The sequence below is a fragment of the Eucalyptus grandis genome, chromosome 1, assembly GCF_016545825.1.
Source record: "Eucalyptus grandis isolate ANBG69807.140 chromosome 1, ASM1654582v1, whole genome shotgun sequence".
NCBI classification, from domain to species: Eukaryota; Viridiplantae; Streptophyta; class Magnoliopsida; order Myrtales; family Myrtaceae; genus Eucalyptus; species Eucalyptus grandis.
In genome coordinates, this window is record NC_052612.1 from 44054158 (window position 1) to 44079076 (window position 24919).

The 24919-nt window shown below is 41.2% G+C and overlaps 1 protein-coding gene across 3 annotated transcripts; it reads right to left on the reverse strand.

Annotated features, from left to right (window-relative positions):
• Window positions 1-2486: 2486 nt before the first annotated feature.
• Window positions 2487-24385, reverse strand: LOC104444630 (glucan endo-1,3-beta-glucosidase, acidic-like). Of its 3 annotated transcripts, none has more exons than XM_018877048.2 (2): window positions 24084-24385; window positions 2487-3582 (listed from the first exon to the last, which is right to left on the reverse strand). In XM_018877048.2, the coding sequence occupies exons 1-2, from the start codon at window positions 24229-24231 to the stop codon at window positions 2639-2641; spliced, it is 1092 nt and encodes a 363-aa protein (XP_018732593.1). In that variant the 5' UTR covers window positions 24232-24385; the 3' UTR covers window positions 2487-2638. The 3 variants fall into 3 exon arrangements, with proteins under 3 accessions (XP_018732593.1, XP_010056651.1, XP_010056661.1); XM_010058349.3 differs by lacking the exon at window positions 24084-24385 and adding an exon at window positions 4484-4639; XM_010058359.3 differs by lacking the exon at window positions 2487-3582 and adding an exon at window positions 22113-23197 and having other exon boundaries at window positions 24084-24238.
• Between the last annotated feature and the right edge of the window lie 534 nt (window positions 24386-24919).

Here is a 24919-nt window from a genome sequence, read left to right on the forward strand (position 1 = left end):
GATGGATATCTGAGAATAAACTTCCTTAACTAGATACTCAATTGAGCATTCTATCATATGCGTTAGAGGAAGAAATTATATGAAAACTTTCGTCATTCATTGTGATTGCCATTTCCTCTTCTTTCCTGTTTTTGCATGTTACACAGTGCAGCAACTCTCTTATTTTAACATCATTGGGCTCAAGATAGGTGTGCCCTTATTCCTGAATAATCGGTGAGCACACGTTAGTTGAAATTAATAGGGTATTTTGGCTGTCTATTGGGGAAAAAGAGGCCCCAGTGTTTCTCATACAAGTCGGACGTGTTTCTCACGTCCATCGATCAAGACTTCCATCATCTACCAGGTCAAGCAGAGTCCCAATGAAAACATCTTCAGCTACAGTCAAACGAGATGTTGAAGTTATCTCCATCTATCAAGTTGAATGGAAATTTCCACTCAAGCGACTCAGACTATTCAAAGACCCCAGAGTTCCACCGCTGACCGGAACTCCAAGCTATCGAGCCATGGAAGTCTTCAGGACTTCGAAAAATTGGCGGACGCTAATGCTAGAAATGAGGACATTATTCCACAACTGGGAAAATAAGCACAACACCGATAATGACGCCGATCAAGAAATCATGTTTTCCTTCTGGGACACGGTGAGCCTTCGGTTTTGCTTCTAATGGATAGACCCCGTCAAACAACCTGTTCGACCATTGGCCCACTCCACTGATTCCCTGGTTTGTCTTTTCCGAGACTCGAATTCGAGGCATTAACTTACAGCAAGAACAATTTCACATAATACTTTAAAGTCACATCTGGTCATTTAGATTTTTAATTATAATATGATCAGATACGATAAGATATGAAATTTATGAATTTTATTATAACATATCCATCGCTTGGTGAATTATAATAATAAATTCGAATATATTCATATTATATCATATGCATTACTTAATATAAATAACATATCAATATAAATGAATCTAAAAGTTACACAAATGGAGATAGAAAAAATCTCTTGTAACACTAGTGCCTACTTCATTTTTTTTTTTTTTACTTTCCTCTTTTTTTAATTACTTTCGTTTTTGTTTCTTTTTCCCATCATTCTCTAATAAAATTTTATTAAATAATAAATTGTAATAACATACCTAAAATATGTAATAAAAATAAATATACGCTTATAATTATATATTGAATTTATAGTATAAGATAGAATTAAATTTGAATATATAAATAAAAATAAATTTAATAAAAAAATAAATTGTTGTAATTTTTTTTTTATTTTGAAATTCTTATCTTAGAATTCAAATATTATTTATATTGAAATATAATTTTGATTTTATTAATTTAAGAAGTTTGTTATTCGAAAAAAAAAACTTTATTATTATGGATATAGAAATCCTATTCACCTTTATCACACATTCTCGTAGGATAATTTTATCAGGTTATATCTTTCTTATATCTAACTTTATCCAGTCTTAAGTAGGTACCAAATACATTTTGAATTTTAATCTGACTACCAAACGCAATCTAAGTAGCTCGAGTCCATCGTCTCAGTAGATGAAGTGAAATGCCACACGCCTTTATTATGTCCGTCTTCTTAGTTCTTAAGTTCGTTCATCTACTACCCAACTACAAAGCTCAATCAAAATTCCCAAAATGCCATTAAAGTACTGCTGGGAAGGTAAAAACTGAGCTTTCCGAGTCGGTAACTCCAAAGCCGAGGCGTCCAGTGAAGGGTCGTTTACTTGTGATCCTAATGACACTCCCACTTATAAACTTGGCCATCGCTTATGTTCATTCAAAGACTCCAATGCAGGGGGCAAGAACCAACTAAAGCTCGGGGTGCATGTTAAGACCGCGACCACGACTGCGACTGCGAATTTGAGCGAGTCACGGCGGACCCAAGAGGAGTCGCATGCTCGCCCGCAAAGCTGAAACGTGAAACTGGTGAGCTGGAGTCATGTAGAGAGAGAGAGGGGGGCATTGAATGAGATGAATGCTTTAGTTGGGTGTACAGCGTGAGCGTTGGATGCGAAGGGGCCATAAATGTTTTGGAAGCTGCTACCTTCCCAAAACGGTCATTAATTCGAGAGAGTACCCACGAAAGGACTCGAAACATAAGATGGGGTCTCAATCTCAGTCCCGCATCCTCGTGTCTTGTGTCCTTTGCCATTTGCACCTTGCCCTGCTTTCTTCATTTGTTGGCCTGCCCCTCTCTCTCTCGGGCTGAGCTTCCTTACTCAAGCCCGTCAACCCCCAATATGTCCACGGTTTTTCTGGCAAGGTAAAGCTCGGGCAAAAGAGAGAGACAAAAAAGTGGCACCGCTGAATCTAGTAAAGATTGATTAGAAAAAAATGGTAGATGAGCCTTTAAGGGGTAAAAATATTAGAAGTGTCCAAAACTTTCGAACTGCGTTCATTTGAGTGCCAATTTTTTTTTTCTCACTTGAATGTCATATCGTTAAATGAGCACTCTATCATATGCATTAAAGAAAATATTATTTGAAAAATTCCGTGATTTATTGTAATTGCAATTTCATCTTCTTTCCTGGTTTTGCATGTTACATAGTGCAGCAACTCTCTTATTTTAACATCATTGAGCTCAAGATATGGGTGCCCTTATTCCTTACTACAAGTCGGTGTGCACCCATTAGTTGAAATCAATGGGGTATTTTGGCTTTCTATTGGGGAAAAAGAGGCCCCAGTGTTTCTCATACTCCGGCGGCTTCTTCTGGTTCTCGTCGAACATAGCAAATATGTAAGTTTCGATCGGTTTTCCGGGCCTCTTGGGAGTCCCTTGCTTCACGTGCTGAATCAAATTCGAGTTGTACACTTTCGCATTGTCAATGGATGTTCCCTTCCCGCCAGCAGATGGCCAGCCGCTCTCCGACACAACCACTTCTAGGGACCCCCCACCGGATTTCTCTAGTGCAGAGTAAACAGCATCTAGAATTGCGTCAAACAAGTTCTGGTACCCGAGTGGTGCATCCGGCACCACGACCGAGTTTGCCGTGAACAGAGCATAGTCGAGGTGTTCCTGTGGATTGTCGCTGTAGCTGATGTACGGATAGAGGTTGACAAGCAAAGGAGACTTGTTATTGACTAGGAAGCTGATTATAGGATCTAGAAGCGGTCTGTGATCAGGCTTAAGTGTGCCCTTCGATGGAGGAGACGATTCTCCTAAGATGCCCGTGTCCACAGCTGTTGAGACCTTGATTTGGGTCCCGAGTCTGGCATTTGAGATGGCAGTCTGGATGTTTCGCATGGCGGGGACGAGAAACTGGGCAAATTGAGAAGAAGGCTGCACTTCATTGCCAACTGCTATGTACCTGAACTTGACGTCGCCATAGTTCTTCACATTGTTTTGGACCCAAGTGTCTGCTTCGGCTTGGCTAGAGGCAATCCTTTGGAGGTCCCCATTGCCAACGCCCAGCATGAGCTCAATGCTGGTGCCTCTAAGGGCTTGGAGAGCAAGCTGGTCTGGGTCATAGAGCCGCATCCTGCGGATATTGTGCTGGTTGTAGAGCGCAACCACATCTGGCCGTGAAGGCAAGTCACTGCCGATCATTCCATAGCAAACCCCTATTTGAGCACCTGAATGGAAGGGACAGGAGAGTTATTGCTTCAACATAATTCTTGACTCTTCTTAATATGTGAATGAAAAGATTGCAAGATCTAACATCATCGGTTGAAGGAAAATTGTTGAAGGAAAGGTGGTCTTTCATGCGGTTTCAAATTTATGATAATTGGTTGGCCTAAAAGAAGATCAAAGATTATCATTTGTGTACCTTGTAATGTCATAGCAGATTTAACATCTTGTACTGCTAATATAAAAGAAGCTTAGTTTTGTGACCTCACCAGCTGTAAATTTAGGCATGATCAATCAAAATAGTTTGGTAAGTCTAACTTTTGAGAGGCCACAGATTTTCCCCAGCACGCATCTTACCTTATAAATGACATCATTTCTAGAAAATCTTCCGTACATTTTCCTTGTAATTTTCTTGATTTTTGGTAAAGGGTAGAACAGGGCAATGACCATCTATATACCATTCTATCCCATGCATGTTTTATATATGATGAACTGAATTTATCAGCATTACTGATGCATATATAACAATCTGCAGCTACGATGAGATTCATTTAAAGGTCAATGATGCATCGGCGGGTTGGTATGGCTCCATTCTACTTAGATATGCATAACATATTAAGCAAGCAAACCTATCGTGAACCATGAAGAAAGATGTCATAGTTTACTTCTCCTTATAATTTGCTCAACCGAGAGAACAAATCAGTGTAATCTCTGCATGTCACCATGTATGCGAGCGACTAACTTGCTTATATAACTAAGTAAGCCACCTGGAGATCCTAGTTGCGAATTAAGAAAAAACACACATGGAATTACAAGATAAGAACGAGTAGAACTTTCTAGTCCATCAAGAAGTAAAAGAGATGTGATCCATCATCTTACTGATGACGAGATGAAACAATTGGATACCTGTTGTATCAAATTTAGCTGCTAAAAGAGCCAGTATCAGCATCGCAGAGAATAGGGAAGAAATGAAAGAAGCCATTTGGGACGGAGTGAGAAAGTTGCACTTTGCAATCCCGGAAGGGGCTCCCTTTTGTAGGGGGAGATGTGAATTGTATCACTAATTGGTGCAGGTTTCGAGTAATGACTTGCGAAGACTAAGCACAGTCTCTCTTTCTCCCCCTCCCTCATCCATCCGATCAAGACTTCATCATCTGCCGGGTCAAGTACGCAGTCCCAATGAACCATTCATTTTCCACAAGCGACCAAGACTATTCGAAAGTTCCACGACTTCTACTACCATGTGGAACTCCAAGCTATCGTGGCATGGATATCTTTAGGACTTTGAAAAGTTGGCGGAGGCTAGTTGCTAGAAATCAGGACATTCTTCCACAACTGGGAAGATAAACACGACACTGATAATAACACTGACTAAGATATCATGTTTTCCTTCCGGGACATGGCGACCCTTCAGTTTTGTGTTCGCTGGGTAATGCTTAGAGAGTTGTTAACGTCGGGTGCCAATTCTCGCCCTCTTCGCATGTGTATATACACACGCCGAAAAGATAACTCTTTGCAGGCTCCTTGTACTCGAGGGGTTTGTTATGGTTAACCTTTGGACTTTCTTTTAAACTTCTAGAATGTGAAAACACATTCGTATAGAGAATTTCAATTTCATAAAGCCATCTAACTCACAACATTTTAAAATCATATTAGACTTTTCCATTATATTTTCTTGGAAAGGGTTTTACATTTTGAAACGAGGTGTATTTAATAGCTTCCAAACTTTTGCTTCTAACCAAGAGAATTTATTTTCATGGATAGACCTCATCAAACGGCCTATTCGACCGTTCACTTAATTCCCTGTGGAAAATCTTGTTTTTTTTTTTTTTTTTTTTTGGTCTGAGTGGAAAATCTTGTTTGGACGGTAGGAATTTTAGGCCTGCCACAATAGTCAAAGCCGTAAAATTATACCATTACTGGGATTGATCTTGCTGTCGAGATTTGTGACATCCCGATTTTCCGATTCTATGTTCAATAAATTGAGACGGACATTTCGTTGGCACGCATATAGTTCTTTTCCTTGAGTTGGCCACTCATGTGGAAACGAGTCTATCGGGTGAAGCTGTTAAGAGTTTCTAATGCATCAAACTCGAGAATTTGACCAGGAAGTGACCTTTCGACCGAGCTAGTCTGCAAGGGTCATTACGGCACAATTAAAATCGATTAAAGATTGGAGATAGGTCGACTCGACGAGGCATGTGATCAGTGTGGGTGATTCCACCGGATCGCACAATTCATGTCGATCGACACTTTGGACCGACTATACTATCGATTGGGTACCTCAGTGTTCGTATTTGAAACCTTGAGATTACCCCGACAACCGAAAGTCGCCAATGTTTCAAAGATGTACATTGTGGCTTGAGATGATCAACCACAGGTCAAATGCATGAAAATTTCTAAAAGCTACCCGGTAGGTTGGGCCGCGCTAGTATCGTGCCAAAGTGAAATTAACCGTGGAATTGAGATCGAATTCAGAAATTGGAAGTCTGGGTGTGTCACAAATCATTTTAGGAATATTGACTCATCTTCGGAAGATTTTTCATATAATCAGAATTTTCAGAAATTAAATCAGAGAATGGTTATTTTGGCTCGAGAAATTAGTAGGCCCGTCTTTGGTCGTGCTTTTGGAACTTAAGTTGGTTTTATGGATAAGTGAAGATGTGAATTGAAGTGTGGTAATATTGAATTAATTTTATGGACTTCAATTTGATTTAATTGGAAGAGAATCAAGTGGAATTGAAGAATTGGCTATGCAAGATTTTATGCCCTGGCGGAAAAATAAATTGGACCCATTGAAGATTGTTGTGGGGAGAGATTTGAAGTTAGTGGAACATGACATCACTTGGTGGGCCAATTTGTTAGATTAAAGAAAGGCAAAAAGAAAAGAAAAAGCCCCCCTTCTTCTCTCTCCTCCCTCTCTTCTTCCTCCCCTCTCTCCTCCATCGACCGAACCCCATCTTCCTTCTTCGGCTGCTCGGTTCCATGGAGACCAAAGACCAGAAGAAGCAGCAGCCGTCGTCGCACGCCTCCGCCGTTCGCCGTCGCCGCCCGTCCGCACGCGAGCTGCTCCGCCCCTCCACCCGCTCGCCGTCGCTTAGCCCGCGCCACCGTCGCCCTCTCTTCTCCATCTCCGCTGCAGCTCGGCGCACCCAGCAGCGAACCAGAGAAGCCTCGTCCGTCGCCGTCCGCCGTCCTGTCCCCGGAGCGGCCGAAGTCGCCGTCGCATGCAGACGAAGCCAGCAACCGTGCGCTTGCTCGTCCCTGCTGTTCCGCGAGTCCAGCAGCGATTCCAGATCTGGGGAAGCTCAGCCGGAGCCGTCCAGCTCACCTCCGGCCACCGTGAGGCCCCGCCATTGGCCGTGCAGCACCGCCGCAGCTCCTCCGCCCGTTTCCGACCTAAGCCGGCCCCGGATCCGCCCTTCCTCGGCCTCAAATCGCAGTGGACAGCAACCAAGAAAATGGGTATGGCAGCCCCTTCGTGGGCCGTTTTGGCCGCCTTCCCGAGCCCGGATTCTCGGCCCGTTTTGAGGAAAGTCGATCCTCGCGTCGCCCTCGTCGTTTTGGTCCGCTCGGCTCGTTAATCCGGTGAGTTTAACTCACTAAACCTTGATTAGATGGTTAATGATGTCCTAAGTGTGCTTAGTCTAAGTTAAATAAGTTTAGGTGGTTAGATTAGCTTATTTGGTTGAGAATTATATTAAGATGCTTAATTAAGTTAAAGTCTGTTTAGTTTAAAGTTAAGTATGTTTATTGTTGACACCTATTTTTAGCAAATCTAGGAAAATAAGGAAAATAAAAATTGCATTTTTAGACAAATGAAAAGAAAAAATAAAAAAAGGGAAAAATTGATTTGATTGAAGTATGCAAGGAAATATGGAATTCCGACGGATGTCCGGGTTTTATTAAATGCAGCAACAATTTTAAAATCAGTGTGAACAAATGGCAAGGATTTTGATAAAATGGAAGGAATCGATACAAAATCGAGGCGATTGCGAAATCATGCTCCGATTTGCATCCATGATTTAATGCAACGAGAAGATGGAAGTTTAAACTTTTCCATAGAAAGCGGCCGATCGGAATCACTATAAAAGGGGTTGACCCGCACGGTATTCGGGGCGGCAAATTCAGAAAAATTTTCAGATTGGAAAAAATTGGAGAGAAAAGTTCGTAAAGAATTTCGTGAAGAAAGAAACACGATCGTGAGAGAAGAGAGGAAAGAAAAATACCAAAAAAGAAGAGAAAGGCCTCCTCCCTTTTGTCGTCCAAGAAGTCTTTTTTTTCTTTTCCCCTCTGACAAACTGCAGAGGAAAAGAAAGAAGTCAGCAGCTGCAGAAGAAAAGAAAGAGAAAGAGTGCAGAAGTGACGTGTGGCCAGAAAGAAAAAAAGAAAAGAAAAAAAGCGGTAGGGAGCTACTGTTCGTCTTCTTCGCGTGGAAGCCCCCGCCCATGCTCGCGTCGCACCTCCTCTGTCCGTGAGCACTTTGCACCAGCACCACCCACGACGACCGCGCTCCCGCCCTCGCCGACGCCGCGCCACCGCAACACCCGCCCGCCGCGACGCCGCCTGTCGATCTCCGAGCTCTACCGCGCCTCCGCACCGCCACCGACGCTGCAAAGCGAGTCCCTCCGCTTCGCCCGCAACCCGCCGGTTCGCGGTTCGGCCGGTCATCGCCGCGCACTAGCACTCGCAAGCCTCGCCGCGTAGCAACTCGCGACCCGCAAAGAACTCGCGCACACCACCCGACGACCCCGCGACGCCGCAGCGACCGAGAACCCGCACCGGCCATCGCGACCCGCTCCCCGCCCCGACGTCGAAGTTCCGAAATCTGCGCCGCTCTCCGACCTCGCCGCGCCGCTCGCCTCGCCCAAGCACCCGGTGCCTTCGCCGCCCGTCTCCGCTCACCGGACGCCGCGCTCGCACACCCGACGCCGCACCTCGAAACCCGAGGCTGCTCCGCTCCACTATGCTCCGCAACAACCGAGCTCTCACCGTTCACTATTGCCGCCGCGACCCACGAGCCCGACGCCGCCGCACTCCGCTGCCGAGTCCTCCGTCCGAGCGTCACCCACGGCTGCCAAGCCCAATAAAAAAACAAGAGAAAACACATTAGGTAGTTTTCTTTAGTTTATTTTATTTAATTTATTTTACTTTTATCTTGTTTTTTTTAGTATAATTAGTCTTTAGTATATGATTGGAAATTCAACATATTACCGGATTCGCAATCGCGCCAAGATTTTTTATTTCATCTATAAGGCCTTAGATGAAATAATTAATTAAGCGGGAATAAAATTGATATTTTGATCTTTAAGGCTTAAGATCAATTTATTGATTTTATTAGCGAAATATTGTCTCTTGATCTCGAACGATGTGTGATATTTCGATGATTTTGAATGAATTGTCTCGTCTTAATTGCCTTATTTATCTCGAGATATGTTCGAATTAGAATATTGCATGTTTTAGGGTTTACATGTTTAGAATGAGAATTTTATTCAAAAAAATCAATTTAGGTTGCTAGATTTTAATTTAGGTTGCATGTTTTAATTATTTGGCAATTATTAATTTCGAAAATTAATAAAAACAACAAAAAATCATCATGCATATGCAATGTAGTGTTAAAGCATATTTTGCATGTCATTGCATATTAGGGTTAAATTGCACTTAGTTTAATTTAGATTTTTTAATTTGTTATAAGTTTAGGCATTTTTAGATATATTGCATTTTAGGATTATTTAGGTCAAGATAATATTTTAGTTCAAATTAGGATTTGGCTCAACCTAATTCCTAATATAAATTAAATAGGATCTTAATCTAATTAGGTAATTTTCACATTTTACCTGAAAAATACAAAAAATGGCATAGGTTAAATTAGATTTATTATGATAAAATGCATTCTTTTAGGAAAAAGAAAAAAAATGTCATATGCACATCATTAGGGCTAGATTCACTGGGATGCATGTCATTTAGTATTTTTGCTAAGCCTATTTAATTAGAAATTGCATGTCATTAGAATTAGGTCATTTAGTTAATATTGCATTGTATATTGCATTGCATATTGCATGATTTTCATTAAAAAGTGAAAACAAATAAAAAGAAATTGCGTGTTAATTAGAAACCATATCTAGGGTTGTTGATGTGGTTTTTAACTTAACATTGCGAGATGCTTTCATTGCTTTGAGGTAAGTGTTTGCAATTTATTTATTGTTTATCTCGGGTGTTAAATTGGTGGATTGCGCACTTGCATGATCACCTCACATGTTAAGGAAATAGATTTAAAATCAATTTAAGCTTGCTGCAAAAACGTTTTTGAAAATAAAAGAATAGTACCGAAAGGGCATTAGAGAAATCTAGTGTAATCAAGTCCCCGTGCCCATAGTCTGCAGTTCGTAGGAGTAAAGTGAAATTCCCGTTACTTTATTTGGGTTTCTAATCGACCCACCAAAAAATAGATTAGTGGCGACTCCTGATTAAAAAATCAATTGCATGTTAAGAACTTGAACTTAAGTCGCGAATTGGTATGGGCTTGGGAGAGCCCGAATTAAGTCTAGGCTTAATAATCCATTAGCCAAATTCTAGGTGGTTCACACCCAAAAAAATTGGTCACGACATTTATTTTAATATAAAGCCTTGATGTGACATAATAGGGTTTTACTTTTGAATTATTTAATGATTTCGAATTCTGGAATTTATAATATTATATTATATTCCGAAATTATTAAAATATTAATTTAAAAAAAAAAACGGAAAAATTATTTTTGACCCCGGTTGCTCAGAATTTCGTGCCGATCGCTGCTATGTAGTTGGATTTTGAAATTGATGATTGGATATTATAAATTGAGTGTGGATTTCGAAAACTATGAATATTATTATTTAATTAATTTTCGGAATAAATTTAATTATTTAATAAATTCTGAAAATTAGTTTGGAACCTTATTCTCTCAGAATTTCGTGTTGATCGCTGCTGTGTATTTAGAATTTGAAATTGATGATTGATTGTGGCAAATGGAGTGTGATTGTGATAAATAGGGATTCTTTATAAATCCTAAGTGTAGAAATTGATGGGAGATTGGCCGTGATGTACCACCTAGGAAAGGTCGTGCCCAGTGAGGCCGTGACATACCACTTAGGAAAGGTCGTGCCGAGTGAGGCCGTGATGAACCACCTATGAGAGGTCGTGCCCAGTGAGGCCGCGATTGACCACCTATGAGAGGTCGTGCCTAGTGAGGCCGTGATTGACCACCTATTAGAGGTCGTGCCCAGTGAGGCCGTGATGTACCACCTAGGAGAGGTCGTGTCGAGTGGGACCGTGATTGCCACTGATTGTTAAACCTTCCTATAGGGCCGTGATTGAGAGCAATGATTGATTTGCTAGAATGACATGTAATCAGCCGAGTCGATTGATCGCTGAGACGATCCAAGTGGTTGAATTGTTTTGATAATGTGATTGTGCCACGGTTGTTTGGTTATCATAATTGTACGTGGTTGAATTATATAAATTGTGCTAACCTGCAGATGAAGGCTGAGGCGAGGTAAGTCTTCTGTGTGATGTGGCTAGGCCACCCGGGGTGTATTTTCTTTCTAATAGGAGTTTAGGGGGTTGAACTTGCTGAGACATCGTCTCATCCCGGTTGTGGGATTAAAATTTCAGGTCCCCGGTGGACGGAGTGGCCAGATAGCTTTGGTTGGCCTTGAGGAGTTGCAGATGTGAAGTCGTAAGATTGGAGAACGTGTTCGACTGGTAGGTCGTAGGACAATTCATTTTTAAGAGCCGGTCTTTTGTAGACTTTTGGCCGTAGACCTCTGTTTGTAACTCTGTTGAATTATGGAAGTGTTATGTTGTGGTTTTGCTTCCTGCTTTTCTATCATGTATTTTATTGTCAGGGGATTTGTTTCGCTTCCGCATGCGTAATAAAATAAATGGGTTGGCGACATATCCTAGGATGTCGCATTTTTGATCGACCGTAGTGGGATGTGCGCGCGCTCGGGGTTCGGGGCGTGACATCCCCGTTTAAGTGGTATCAAAGCATGGTCTGTGTATGGAGTAATAAGGTGCGATGAGTCATGGGATAGTTAGTAGGAAAGGCTTTTAATATGCTGATGCATGTGGTTGATAGCTGTTTGGTAGCTTGTTTGTGGGGTCGCTCAAATTTCAACCTGATGTTGGAATCGGAAAACAGGTTTCTATAAGGAACCTGTAAGATGAGTGACCAGGAGTGGAGAACAACTCCTTTGGAGGAGGTCGATAAGACCTGTACCTCAGGGTAGGATGCTGACAAGAGTTGGTACCTGAGGTAAAGCGCAGGCTTAGACCAGCGCGAGTGTGAGAGTACCGTTGCAAGTCGGTACTTAAAGTGTAGCAGCACCGAACGATCTTAGGTCCGTTGAGATCGTTCAGGCGCTAGTGTCCTTTGGAAGCTTGTTGGGTCAGTAAGCTCAGGATTGAGCCGTTGCTGTTGCCGTTGTTTCTACCGCTGCCAGTGTTGTGACCGCTGTTGTTACTACCGCGCCTGTTGAGGCCTAATATGGAGTTGTGATCGAGGATCAAGTCTCTGTATCTGAGTCAAGGTTCAGTTTAGACAGAGATGAAAATCGGTTGGAGAGAAAGGCCGATGTCAGAAGAAAGATGCCCTGTTTCACCCAACCAGAAGAGTAGAGTTGGAAAGTTAGTGCTCAACTTGATCGATGCGTGTCGTGTCTGTAAGAAAAGACATGGATTCGTTCCGTGCTGGAAGAGGGAAATGACTTGTTATAAGTGTCGCCAGTAAAGCCATTTGATCAAAGATGGCTCGTATAGATGGATGGAACCATAGCTGTTTTTGTACCGCCGTTGATGAGACAGAACAGAGGAAGCATGCTTCGGGACATTTAATGGGGTACTTGGAACAGACCCCAGTGCAAATAAGGGTGCATGATATTCCTTGATAGGAGGTAAACGACTCCCTGATTGTGTGCCGAGTCAGTGGAAAGGAGGCATGAGTCAGCCTAGTGTCAGAGTAAAAAGGGAGCATGATTTGAATATGGCCAGCACAGCCGGCATGTTGAGAACTAACTGTGAAAGTTCAGGTGAGCGTAAGCACTGTTACTGCAGATTGGACGCCGCTAGGATGGCTAGAGGAGCATGAAGGGATTGACCGTGCATCAATTAGAAGAAGAATATTTTTGAGATGTTGTTATCAGAGTAGTATAGCAGAATTTTCAGTGAAGGTTATAAGATTTTCGTTGTGGTAATAAAGTGATAGAAAGATGAGTCTCTAACTATAGTTGTACTTGAAGGGTTGCTTAAGTATGACTTGGAAGTCATTTATGAAAGGGTTTAGCCCAAGGAGCTTTCTGTTGTTTTGAATCATGGTAATAACATAATTTAGTTTGTTCAGTTAGCGTGTGAAAGTTTTGAATCACTAAAGTTGAAGAGGAACTTCAATCTTTGTTATTCGTCGTTGAAGATGACCTAGTTCAGATTGTTGGTTGTCGAATTTACATGGCAATTGTAATGGATGCGTCAGTTGAGGAGTCGAATATGGAGATTATAATCGTGGTACAGGAGTTTTCTAAGGCATTTTCTAGGGAATTGTCAAGTTTGTTGTCAGAAAGAGAAATTGAGTTCATGATTGAATTAACACCTGGAACAGAGCCAGTCCTTAAAGCTCATTACCGAATGGTGTTACTTGGGTTAAAAGAACTGAAGGTGCAGATGCAGGAAGTGTTGAATAGGGGATTCATACGTCCAGTGTATCACCTTGGGGAGCACTTGTTCTATTTGTGAAGAAGAAAGTTGGTTCGTTGTGTTTGTATGTCAATATTCCTCAAGATCGACTGGAGGTCAAGGTATCATTAGTTGAGGATCAGGAAAAAGGGACATACTGAAGTTAGCATATCGCATTCGATACGGCAGTTATGAGTTCACTGTAATACCGTATGGTTTGATGGACACCTTAGTTGTTTGTTTGGGTCTTATGAGCAGAATGTTTGAGGGTACTTGAATCAGTTGTGATTGTGCTCAGTGAAGTTATCCCGGTGTGTTCAAAGAGTGCTGAGGAGCACGAGAGACATTTGGGGATGATACTTCAGACTTTGAGTACTTTTGGATTTTACGATAGGTTTAACAAATGTGAGTTTTGGATGACTCGTGTTGCGCTCTTAGGTCACGTGATTTCAGGCGAAGAAATCTCCGTAGACCCCATCCAAGATTGAAGCAGTGATCAGTTGGCCGATGTTGACTGTAGTGATAGAGATCATAAGTATCCTGGGTTTAGCAAAGTATTACAGACAGTTCGTATACGAGTTTTTCAGTGTTAGTATCGACGTTGACAAGACTACTGAGGAAGTAAGAAAAGTTCGTGTGGACAAGTAAGTACAAGTGTAGTTTTCAAGAGCTTAAGCAAGAGCTAACTACCGCACATGTGCTAACTGTTCCATCTAGTCCAAGAGGGTTGAGATCTACAGTGACGCGTCGTTTAAAGGATTGGGTTACTTGTTGATGCAGCATGATAGGGTTATTGCAGTAGTTAGGTTCGTTCTGGAAATTTAGAGGCACTATCGGTATAAAGAAAGATTCCATATCTTCGTCGACCATCAAAATCTCAAGTGCGTATTCTCTCAAAAAGGAGTTGAAAATGAGATAGCGTCGCTGGATGGAACTCATTAAGGATTATGACTATGATATTTTGTATCACTCTGGTAAGGTGAGCAAAGTCGCAGATGCACTGAGTTGAGAGTCCTTAGTTGCACAGTTGGTACTCAAGGATTGGATCTTATTTGAGAAAGTTTGAAATTCGGTTTTCAAATCTAAGGTAGGCCATCTTTGAATCTTAAGACTACCCTCAGAATTGAGCCGAAAGTTCAGATCAGAATCAAATCGCTTCAGTGGATAGATTCAAAAATTCAGAAGATTCTATAAGAGAATGCAGATGAGAGAGGTTGATTTTCAGATTTTTGATAACAGAACGCTAAGGTTCTGAGGATGATTGTGTGTAATTGATGATGCGGAGATTAAAGAAGAGATCTTATGGGAAGCTCATCATAGCAACTTCAGCGTTGTCCAAACAGTGCGAAGATGAGTCAGAATCTATATCATCGGGATTGGTAGATCGGTATGACGATAGATATCGCCAATAAAGTTGTGAGTGTTGGAGATATCGGTAAGCGAGAATTTGGCAATGTAAGCCAGGAAAGCTTTTTCAAGCACTTGAGAGAGTCCCGTGTGGGAATGGAAGTATAACATGATGGAATGTTATGACAGACTTATTAAGGAGTCAGGAAGAGCATTGATTCCTTATGAGGTTGTAGTCGACAGATGGTCAGAGTCAGCTCGCCTTAGTGCAGCACGAAAAGATCTCGATTAGAATAGATATACCGAAGCGTGTGCATACCATATAAATCATCTGCATGAAAATTAGTTATGTGGCTTTTATATTAAAAAAAGAAGTTGATGTAGCTTTTAAACGACATCGTTTTTTGTCCTCCTTTAGAAACAACGTCGTTTTGCCATCATACGTGAACGGCCTAACAAAAACAATGCCACGTAGCTCATATGGGGACTAAAATTAGGGCTCTTTGTCCGATCCTCACCCAATGCTGACCATAGCTCGCTCGACCACCGTCGCTCACCCGCCATCACTTGACCTCCGTCACTCAGCCACCGTTGTAGTGCTCAACTAGGTGAGCGAGGAGAGGTTGAGGTTGTTGCTCGGGTAAGAAGCGGTGGGAAGAATAGGAGGCTAGGGCAGAGGAGGAGGAGGAAGAAGGGGGCTCGACAGTGGAGAGAGCAAAGATAAGGAGGGTGAGGGAGACAAGGAGGGCACAGATGGAGATGGTGGATTGGGCTCTGCTCAGGAAGCGGCTGAAACGGGTCCTTTTGAAGAAGAAAGGAGAAGGAGGAGAAGGAGGACAAGTGCTTGGGTTTGTCAACAATGTCGAACGAACCAGAGGCGGAGCGGTGCTGGTGCCGGTGCTATTGCGAGTGTTGTTCTTTGGGAAGAAGACGAGAAGGAAGCCCTTGCAGGGTTCTTACTTGGGGAAAGACACCAAACGGTATCATTTTGTTGTTTGGATGTCGACTATACTCTCCGACGAGTTACGTCAACTTCAAAAATTAATAAAAAAGTGTGCCGTCGGATTTCCAGTCAATCAGATCGGCATTGGTACTGAAATGATCATTTTTCAAACTTTTTAGCATTTAAGTGATCCAAAATAAAATTTTGCACTAATGTAAGCGTACACATATTGTTTGCTTTAGATATTAAGTTCTCACAGTTTTGTTCTTCTCAGGGCAAGTCATACTACCCTAAGAAAACGCGTGTCTACAATTAGAGATCCCATTGCTTTATAAGGCAGCCTGGAATTCCCTCCCTAGGTGATGTGTGACAAGAGACATGCCCCCCCTCTCTGCACACGTCTGAGGACCGAGGCGCGGATGCACTGCCATCCCTCCTCCTTGCGCACCACTGCTTGGGCTATTACACTCTCCATCCCTTATGAGCACAGTGTCCTCCGTCCCCTGGACATGCATAGGGATGGGGCATGTCTCTTGTCCCACATCGCCTAGGGAGGGAGTTCTGGGTTGCCTTATAAGGCAGTGAGACCTCTAATTATACACACGCATTTTCTTGGGGTAGAATGGACTGTCTTGAGAAGAACAAAATGGTGAGGATTTAATGTTCAAAGCGGACAATATATGTATAGTGGAGACTCGTGGTGTTACAATTGATATCAAAGCCGACTCCCGCGGTACAATTGGTATCAAAGCCGACTCCTGACCGCGGCTGGGCCACAAAGAGGTTCCTAAAGGGTGGAGCAACTGGTATCAAAGCCGACTCCTGACCGCGGCTGGGCCACAAAGAGGTTCCTAAAGGGTGGAGCAACTGGTATCAAAGCCGACTCCTGACCGCGGCTGGGCCACAGAGAGGTTCCTAAAGGGTGGAGAGTGTGACAGTCTAAGGGTGTTACATCCTCTCTCTCTCTCAAAAACCTCTTTTGTCAATGGTAGTCCTTTGGCACCAAGAGATGCGAGGTGGTAGTGGAATATGAGTGCACTATGCAGATTCAGCAGTTGCGTTCCCTCTCGAGCAAGCTATTTTCAGCCTGTTGATTTCGTGAATATTGGTTTCAAGTTTCTCACTGGTTTGCAAAAGTTCTTCAAATCCATTGACTCAAATTGCAAATTTTTCAATTGTGGTCGATACTTTCAATGAGTAATGGTAACTTTTATGTGTGTTAATAAGTTTATGTTGAATTTCACATTTTGGTTGACTCCATAAACATGCTGGCAAGTCATGGATCTGTGGAATCGTCCCTATGTTGCTTATTGCTTTCAACACTCTGTTAGAATCAGTAAGGCTAGCTAGGCTAGTCCGACTTGTAATTGATTCATTTTCATCACCGCTCTTCTTATTATCTTTGCTTAATTAGGTGCTTAAGTGCACGATAGCGTCAACGTTCTCTTATTACAGGGAGAAATGGATTGATGTTCATATAACAATATTTATCGCGAGTGGATACTTCTACTGATCAGATTTGTCCCGAGCTGGTATACTACATCTTTACAGGACTCTATGAATTACAGAAAAAATAGGTACCTAAGGTTGGATGGATCCTCCACCGTTATGGATTGACGAGATATGGTCAGAGACTTTCAACATCGGTAGAGCCTTTAGAATGATGTTTTTTTTTTTTTTTTTTTTTTTTTTTGGTATTGGAGGAACCGGCTTGCAGCCGATAGCTGCGCCGTAAACCCCCAAGTGACACTTAAGCAGGAGGACCCACCACCCCTGAGTCACACTTAATACACCTAGCGCCTCCCCTGGGTTTTGAACCCTTCACCTCTTCGTTTAGAATGATGTTCTGACTCACTTTGTCTACAATAAAAATGATGTTTTGTGGGTGATTCCTTATTCTTTGGAAAATTAAGCAGTACCACTATTGTTAAATTCTTTTATTCCTCTTGCAGGAATGATATTTTTGTCTTCTTACTAAGTACCAGAGCTGGTGGACTGGGAATTAACTTAACAGCAGCTGACACGGTCATATTTTATGAAAGTGATTGGAATCCAACACTGGATTTGCAGGCGACGGATCCAGCTCACAGATTGGGTCGACCAAAGGATGTTAGTAGGAAAACTATCATGGCCTCTTTTTAATTCCAGATCCTCATTCTCTCATTTTAGTTCTCTGTCTTAGGACTAGGTGCAGGTCTTTTTTGCCCGAGCTTCACCTTGCCAGAAAAACCGTAGACATATTGGGGGTGAACGGGCTTGAGTATGGAAGCTCGGTCCGATATAGAGAGAGAGAGAGAGAAGGTGGGGGGGGGGCAACAAACGAAGAAAGCAGGGCAAGATGCAAATGGCAAAGGACACAAGACACAAGGATAGGGGACTGAGATTGAGATCCCATGTTTATGTTTCGAGTCGTTTCGTGGGTACACTCTCGTATTAATGACCGTTTTAGGAAGTTGGCAGCTTCCAAAATATTTATAGCCCCTCTGGCACCCAACTAATCCCTTCATCTCATTCAATGCCTCTCTCTCTCTCTCTCTCTCTCTCTCTCTCTATCTCTACATGACTCCAGCTCACCAGTTTCTCGTTTCTGCTTTGTGAGCTAATGGCTCGCTCAAATTCACAGTCCCAGTCATAGTCGCAGTCGTATCGTGCACTCGAGCTTTAGTTGGTCCTTGCCGCCTGCAATGGAGTCTTTAAATAGCAGAAGAAATGGTCAAGTTTATAGGTGGGAGTGTCATTGGGATCACAAGTAAGCGACCCCTCACCGGACGCCTCGACCTTGGAGCTGCCAACACGGAAAGGTCGGTTTTTTCCTTCCCAGCAGTGCTTTAATGGCATTTCGGGAATTTTCATTGAGCTTTGTAGTAGTAGATGAACGAACTTAAAGAAGACGGAGAAAATAAAGGTGTGTGCCAATTTGCTTCATCTCGTAACTGGTGTCCGTTCGAAATAAAATAAAATCATATATAAAAAGAATATAATCCAGATAAAATTATTTCATAAAGATGTGAGATAAAGAAGGATGCAATTTTTAATATTAATAACAAGAAAGTTATTTTTCTCAAATAACAGTTTCTTAAATTAATAAAATTAAAATTATATTTTAATATGCGTAACATTTGAATTCTAAGATAAGAAATTCAAAATAACAAAAAATAACAACAATTTAGTTTTTTGATTTAATCTTATTTTTATTTATATATTTGAATTTAATTCTACCTCATAATATAAATTCAATATACAAATATAAATGTATATTTATGTTTATTACATATTTTAGGTATTTTAGTATATGAGATGTATGAATATATTTTATTATTTAACAAAAAGGAAAGTATTTTAAAAAGAGAGGGAAAAAAAGAAGTAAATAAGAGTATTGTGAGAGACTTTTATCATTTCTATTTGTGCAACTTCTAAGTTCATTTATACTAATATGCTGTTTATATTAAATAATGTGCATGATAATATGATGTGAATACATTCGAATTTATTACTATAATTCACTAAACAATTTATATGATATAGCAAAATCATTGGATTTCATATCCTATCATAACTAGTCCTATTTTGATTAGAAATCTAGATGACTAAATGTAACTTTAAAGTATTACATGGAATTGTTCTTGCTATGAGTTAATGCCTCGAATTTGAGTAGCGAAAAATACTAAAGAGGGAATCAATGGAGTGGGCCAATGGTCGAACATGTTGTTTGACGAGGTCTATCCATGAAGATAAATTCTCTTGGTTAGAAGCAAAATCGAAGGCTTGCCGTGTCCTAGAAGGGAAACATAATTTCTTGATTAGTGTCATTATAGATGTCATGTTTATTTTCCCAGTGCTGGAATGATGTCCTCATTTATAGCACTAGCATCCACCAATTTTCCAAAGTCCTAAAGACTTCCATGCCACGATAGTTGATAGATGGAGATAACTTCTACATCTCATTTGGCTGTACCTGAAGATGTTTTCATTGGGACTGTGTGCTTGACCTGGCAGATGTTGGAAGTCTTGATTAGACGGACGTGAGAAACACGTCCGACTTGTATGAGAAACACCGGGGCCTCTTTTTCCCCCAATGGACAGCCAAAATACCTTAGTAATTCCAACTAACGGGTGCACACCGACTTTCATTAAGGAATGAGGGCACAACTATCCTGAGCTCTCACTTACTTTCACCAAAAAAAAAAAAAAAAAACTATCTTGAGCTCAGTGATGTTAAAATAAGAGAGTTACTGCATTACGTAAAATACAAAACCAGGAAAGAAGAGGAAATGGCAATTGCAATTGCAATAAATGACAAAAGTTTTCATATGATTTCTTCCTTTAACGCATACAATAGAGTGCTCATTTGAGTTTTTAGTTAAGGAAGTTTATGCTCAGATACCTATCACACATGATCAACTATTATTTATTAGATGAATGTACATAATCATAAACTTCTATTTTGATGGATTCTAACCCCAAAATACGTAATCTGATAATTGTTTTAGCGGGTATAATGCTTAGCATCTTCTTTCAGGACAACTGGCTATTACAAGACTAAGAATAGCAGTTGATTTGTGGTTGCATAGCAACTTAGTTTGATACTAGGTGTCCCCACATCACAATGTAGCAAGCTAGATTTTTCCAATCACCGTCCTTATATTGGAAAAGGCATCATTCTAAAAGCTCATTGAGTTTGTGAATGGAAACAAACTTGCCAAGTTGCACTGATGGAGATTAATTCTATCGTTTGATGAATTGATATTATACTTTACTTGGAGGAGAATCATCATGAATGGGTGAATAGCATGATATAATCAACGATTTATGGTACTATGCATTCTTTATAAGAGCTAGATACATTTGTCCATGATAACACTGTCCTTTATCATCTAGCTTTTATTTTTCATGGTACATCGAAAACTTTTAGGAACTCAAATCAACTTTATTGTGTATATGGTAATTCTCTGTCCTTATCCAAGACTTGATAGAGAATGGTTGTTGATTTATCTCAATAATTCTCGCGCCTTTAACCCAAGTGCCATAGCCACCGTACCCAGTATGCCTGGCATGGCATAGCCACAGCTTGTCGTCGGGGGCAGCACCGGTCGTCTCTCCAACAAATACTGCCTACCATCATGACAAAAAATTACAATTTTAATCATACCGAAATACTATATCTTAGAACTTATTGCAGGAAACTTGTGGCATATGCTTGCACTGGCAATTTTTCGAGCGAAAGAAGTTCGACAAGCAAGATTCCTTCTCTTTTTTTTGGCAAGAAAGCACTCGAGACCATACCGGAGTAACTTATACATAGTCACATGCATTTATACTTGGAGCAAGAATGCGCCGACCCTGGAAAAAAAAAAAAACTGAAGAAGAAACCAGGCAAGTCTTTGAAAGTGGTCGAAGCATTTAGTGGTGCCGCTTTTTTTTTTTATTCAATGCCCGTCTAGCTTAGAGATGATAATTGCATGCGGACAAAGCCAAAATTTTACATGATAAAAGCAGCTCACCAAATAATCGTCAAAGTAATAATAAAATCTCTAAATTTTATATCATATCTTATCCGGATTAGAAATCCAAACGATCAAGCGTGGCCTTATTGCTTCCAATTTTTTATGCTGGACGTAAGTTTACATTAAGTGGGTTAACAATAATAAGCACTAAAAGACACTTGATTTGTAAAACTCCAAGGCAGTGACACTAATCACAGTGCTTGAATCGCAATTTCAATGGACCACGGGGCTTGAACTTCAACCTTGGAATTTATGAAGAAAGCAGGGCAAGATGCAAATGGCAAAGGACACAGGACACAAGGATACGGGACTGAGATTGAGATCCCATGTTTATGTTTCGAGTCGTTTCGTGGGTACACTCTCGTATTAATGACCGTTTTAGGAAGTTGGCAGCTTCCAAAATATTTATAGCCCCTCTGGCACCCAACTAATCCCTTCATCTCATTCAATGCCTCTCTTTCTCTCTCCAATTTGGCACCTTAGTTATTCGACGGAAACTTTTGACACTAAAGTGAGCATCATACACAACTTTTGACACTTCTAGTGTATTTTCCCCAAAATCCTTGCAATCATTTGTAAATGAGCTCTACCTCCTCCAAGCATAGTATAATATCAATTCATCAAACGGTGGAAGTAATTTCCATCAGTGCAGCTAGGCAAGTATGTTTCCATTTGCACACCCTACGAGCTTTTAGAACGATGCCTTTTTCCAATATAAGGATGGTGATAGGAAAAATCTAGCTTGCTGCATGGTGATGTGGGGACTCCTAATATCAAACTGAGCTTACATGCAGCCACATATCAACCACTATTCTTAGTCTTTTAAAACTGTCCGTCCTGAAACAAGATGCTAAGCATTATACCCTCCTAAAAGTTATTGGATTACATTTTTGAGGGTTGGAATCTATCAAAATAGAAGCTTATGATTATGAACATTCATATGTTAAATAATAGTTGATCGTGTGTGATGGGTGTCTGAGGATAAACTTTCTTAACTAAATATTCGAATGAGCACTGTCATATGCGTTAGAGGAAGAATTATAAGAGAACTTTCGTGATTTATTGTGATTGCCATTCCTCTTCATTCCTGATTCTCCATGTTACATAGTGCAGCAACTCTCTTATTTTAACATCACTGAGCAGGTGTGCCCTTATTTCTTAATACAAGTCGGTGTGCACCCATTAGTTGAAATTAATAGGGAATTTTGGCTGTCCATTGGGGTAAAAGAGGCCCCAATGCTTCTCATACTCCGGGTTCTTCTGGTCCTCGTCGAACATGGCAAATATGTAAGTTTCGATCGGCTTTCCGGGCTTCTTGGGAGTCCCCTGCTTCACGTGCTGAATCAAATTCGAGTTGTAAATTCTCTCGTTTTCAATGGACGTTCCCTTCCCGCCAGCAGATGGCCAACCACTCTCCGACACAACCACTTCTAGGGACCCCCCACCGGCTTTCTCTAGTGCAGAGTAAACAGCGTCTAGAATTGCGTCGAACAAGTTCTGGTACCCGAGTGATCCATCCGACACCACGACCGAGTTCGCTGTGAACAGAGCATAGTCGAGGCGTTCCTGGGGATTGTTGCTGTAGCTGAAGTATGGATAGAGGTTGACAAGCAAAGGGGACTTGTTGTTGACTAGGAAGCTGATTATAGGATCTAGGAGCGGTCTATGATCGGCCTTAAGTGTGCCCTTCGACGGAGGATACGATTCTCCTAAGATTCCTGTGTCCACAGCTGTTGAGACCTTGATCTGGCCCCCAAGTCCGGCGTTCGAGATGGCAGTCTGGATGTTTTGCATGGCAGGGACGAGAAACTGGGCATATTGAGAAGAAGGCTGCACTTCATTGCCAACTGCTATGTACCTGAACTTGACGTTGCCATAGTTCTTCACATTGTTTTGGACCCAAGTGTTTGCGTTGGCTTGGCTAGAGGCAATCCTCTGGAGGTCCTCATTGGAGAGGCCCAGCATGAGCTCAATGTTGGTGCCCCTAAGGGCTTGGAGAGCGGGCTGGTCCGGGCCATAGAGCCGCATCCTGCGGATATTGCGCTGGTTGTAGAGCGCAACCACATCTGCCCGCGAAGGCAAGTTGCTGCCGAGCATTCCATAGCAAACCCCTATTTGAGCACCTGCATGGAATGGACAGGAGAGTTATTGCTTCAGCATAATTCTTGGCTCTTCTTATTATGTGAATGAAAAGATTGCAAGACCTAACATCATCAGTTGAATGAAAATTGTTGACAGGAAAAGTGGTCTTTCATGCGGTTTCAAATTTATGATTATTGATTGGCCCAAAAATAAGATTAATATTATTTGTGTACCTAGTACTGTCAAAGCATGTTTGCACTCCTAGTGTAAGAGAAGCTTAGTTTTGTGACCTCACCAGCTAAAACTTGCAGGCATGGTCAATCAAAATAGTTTGGTAGGCCTAAATTTTGAGATTCCACAGAATTTCCCCAGTACACATCTTACCTTGTAAATGACATATTTCTATAAATTTTTCCAAACATTTTCCTTGTAATTTTCTTTATTTTGGGTTAAGGGTAGAATAGGGCTATGGCCATCTGTATATCATTCCATCCCATGCATGTTTTATATATGATGAACTGAATTTATCAGCATTACTCATGCATAGATAACAATCTTCAGCTACGAGGAGAAACCATTTAAAGGTCAAGATACACCGGCGCTCTGGTACGGCTCCATTCCACTTAGATATGCATAAAATAATGAGCACGTAAATCAATTGTGAGCCATGAAGAAAGATGCCATGCATTACTCTCCCTCACAATTGCTCAACCGAGAGAACAAGTCAGTGTAATATCTACATGTCACCATGTACGTGAGTGACTAACTTGCTTATATAACTCGTCTAGCTACCATGGAGATCCTCAGTTGCGAAAAAAGAAAACACACACACAGAATTACAAGATAAGAACGAGTAGACTTCTAGTCCATCAAGAAGAAAAAAGATTTGATCCATCATCTTACTGACGAAATGAATATACCGGATACCTGATGTATCAAAGTTAGCTGCCAAAAGAGCCAGTGCCAGCATCGCAGAGAATGCGGGAGAAATGAACGAAGCCATTTGGGGACGGAGTGAGAAAGTTGCACTTTGCAATCCCGGAAGAGGCTCCTTTTTATAGAGGGAGAGGTGCATTATTGTATCACTACATATGCAGATGTCTGAGTAGTGACATGCGAAGACTAAGCACAGTCTTCCTCTCTCCCTCTCTCTCTCTCACGTCCATCTGATCAAGACTTCATCATCTGACAGGTCAAGGACGCAGTCCCAACCAAGACATCTTCAGGTACAGCCCAACGAGATGATAAGGTATTCTAGTAAGCGGAGTGAAATTTTCCACTCAAGCGACTGAGACTATTCAAAATCCCACGAGTTCTACTACTCAGTGGTACCGCAAGCTATCGTGGCATGAATATCTTTAGGACTTGGAAAAGTTGGCGCGGAGGCTAGCACTGGAAATCAGGACATTCTTCCACGACTGGGAAAAAATAAACACGATACTGATGGTTTAAGTAGCACCAACACCGACACACGATACGTAACATGACACGACACGATATGCCGACATGTCATTTTTCAAAAAATAGAGAATTCCAACACGTTGGGATACACTGTATATTATATGTATATTTTATATATAAATAATAAATTGTTATTTTATGATTATTTCAATCAAATTAATCTAATTCAAATTTACAAATAAATAAATAATAATAAAATCGTAGTAATAAATTTACACTAAAAATTATTAATCCACCATTTGTCAATATCCTTTATTGTTTCATTTTGACAAATTCAACTTCATTTCAATAAATCCATAAAA

What these genes read in the sequence shown, in the direction of transcription:
- LOC104444630 (XM_018877048.2), bottom strand. Translation starts at nt 24,231, where the DNA reads ATGCACCTCTCCCTCTATAAAAAGGAGCCTCTTCCGGGATTGCAAAGT. An exon ending in AGCTAACTTTGATACATCAG is followed by an intron (nt 3,583 to 24,083) that starts GTATCCGGTATA and finishes CCTTCCATTCAG; the next exon opens with GTGCTCAAATAGGGGTTTGC.